Below are 2,015 nucleotides of genomic sequence, written 5' to 3'. Positions count from 1 at the left end.
ACCTTTGTTACACAATAATATGACCTTCCTGACTCCCATATTCGACGACCAAATATATATTCTCTGTCACTGCAGAAAAATGGGAACTGCACAAAAAGCATTTGATGAATTAAATATTAACAACACAAAATACTAAGTGTTCAGCAAAAGCATACAATTATCACATCTCCTTACCTTTCGAACCCAATGCACTATCATTGTTCCAGTTGTGGGGCATTCTTCTATAGTTTCAGCATGTACAAGCATGTCATCCCACTTGAGCCGAAACTCATCATCCCAAAAGAAATCCCTCAATAGTTCAGGTGTTGCATCCTCATACACAGTTCTGCTGCAATATTGAGGAGGACCACTCTAGCAAAAACAATATAGAAAATCAATAAACAAGTCAGGCAAAAGAGACATCAATATAATGAAGTATTAGTCTACAGCAAAGTGGTCGTGCCGGAGTGGTTATCGGGCATGACTAGAAATCATGTGGGCTTTGCCCGCGCAGGTTCGAATCCTGCCGACCACGTTAATTTTATTTATTTTTATCAAAAAAATAAATGAAGCCTTTACTACCTCAGGATCTCTCTGCCACGCTTGATAGCTCATAGTAGGAGTAGAACGATCCATCATGTGTTTCCACGGCGGGCCTTCGTCTTTCCTCTCAACAAGATGCCATAAATGTTCCAAATCTTCATCTGTTATTGGTAAAGTATTCAGCTGCGATGGACTACAACAAAAACGGCAAAACACGAATGAGTTACCCCATCCAATCAAAATATAAGCTTTTTCACTTGAAATTAACAATAGAACTTACCCGTTGTCAAATTTTTCGATTTCTGAGGGAGCATCCATACAAGAACCAAAGCTAGGGGTATGAGCCTTAGAGGAATGAAATCTCTTTGTTTCGGTTAATTCCAAGCTTTTAGACGGTGAAGGAACCAAAGCAGTGGGGGAAGAAGGTGCTGAAAAATCAAATTTACAATTTTTCCAGCTAGCCCATTTGGGTTTCCAAATCCATCCCACCGTAATACCCAAAAGAAAGGCAATCCAAACTGGACCAAGAAACGTCATAATCTCTACAAATACTGCACCTATCGTGGGTCTTTCAAGTATCTCCATAAATGCCTCAACTAAAACCATACCTATAGCTTAATATAATGAAATACAATCGGTGAATTGATTATGTACAGGACCCAGAAAGGTCAGGGGAAAAAAAAAAGGCAAGGGAGATATTAATAAGGAAGAGAAAAGTTGAGGCCAAGATTTTTGTAATAAGATTGAAAAAGACGTGAAAGGTGGAGAATTGTATTCTGGAAATTTCGGGTATTCTTGATTTGATATGGGAATTTGTTCGGGTCTGAAGAAAATACTGCACCGCAGCAATTTACCTTGAGGAAGAAAAGGAGAGTATTAGTAATGGATAAAATGCGAGAATGGGGGAGAATTTGATATTTGGTATTGGATAAGAAGAACATACGCATCAGCACATTTGTTGACTGGTTACCAGCTGGGTGCGGTAAGAATGGAAATCTCATAGGGAATAGGTACTGTCCGTTATTTGCTGACTAAGGAGAGAGGACAAAGCTAAGGACGGTTCTTCCTATGTCTGTGTTTTTTCATTTTTGCATATTCTAGATTTTGTGGTAGTTGTGGTTTCTTGTTTTCCACGTTCAATTGTTTGGTTGTGGAAACGCTACAGTGCTCATTGTCATTCACGTAAATTGGGTGCCTGTGTAATGTTGTATACAGTAGGGTGCAACTCCAATCACTTCTGCCAGATAGACATTTTCTTTGTCCATTTTATATGAGTACTTTTCTATTAAAACTTCTGAGTTCAAAATTACAAATTCAATATAGTTTCTCACTTCAAAGTTAAAAGTAACTATTTTAAAACTCTCTAGGGTGAGCTTGTCACATTGGTCCCAACTAAGGCTGTAATGTGGGCCGGGCTCGGTCCTAAATGGGCTTCGTGTGCCGGTCCTAAATAGTCCCGAGCCTATGTGGGCTTTTTGTAGGAACCATCCCGG

The 2,015-nt window shown here is 39.3% G+C and overlaps 1 protein-coding gene and 1 non-coding gene across 2 annotated transcripts in view; one reads left to right on the top strand and one right to left on the bottom strand.

The window, feature by feature from the left end:
* LOC109223883 overlaps nt 1–1,561 on the bottom strand; it is a 3,737-nt gene extending 2,176 nt beyond the window's left edge. The window contains exons 1-4 of the mRNA XM_019388354.1: nt 803–1,561; nt 562–715; nt 175–351; nt 3–86 (exon numbers count right to left, since the gene is read on the bottom strand). Coding sequence (XP_019243899.1) covers nt 3–86; nt 175–351; nt 562–715; nt 803–1,128 — 741 coding nt within the window. The 5' untranslated portion in view covers nt 1,129–1,561. The remainder of the gene's footprint in view (nt 1–2; nt 87–174; nt 352–561; nt 716–802) is intronic.
* Nucleotides 433–514, top strand: TRNAS-AGA. Its single transcript has one exon. It is a non-coding gene; the product is annotated as a tRNA-Ser (tRNA).

This window comes from Nicotiana attenuata, chromosome 3 (genome assembly GCF_001879085.1).
Source record: "Nicotiana attenuata strain UT chromosome 3, NIATTr2, whole genome shotgun sequence".
Classification (NCBI taxonomy): domain Eukaryota; kingdom Viridiplantae; phylum Streptophyta; class Magnoliopsida; order Solanales; family Solanaceae; genus Nicotiana; species Nicotiana attenuata.
This window is presented reverse-complemented; position numbering and strand designations above follow the sequence as displayed.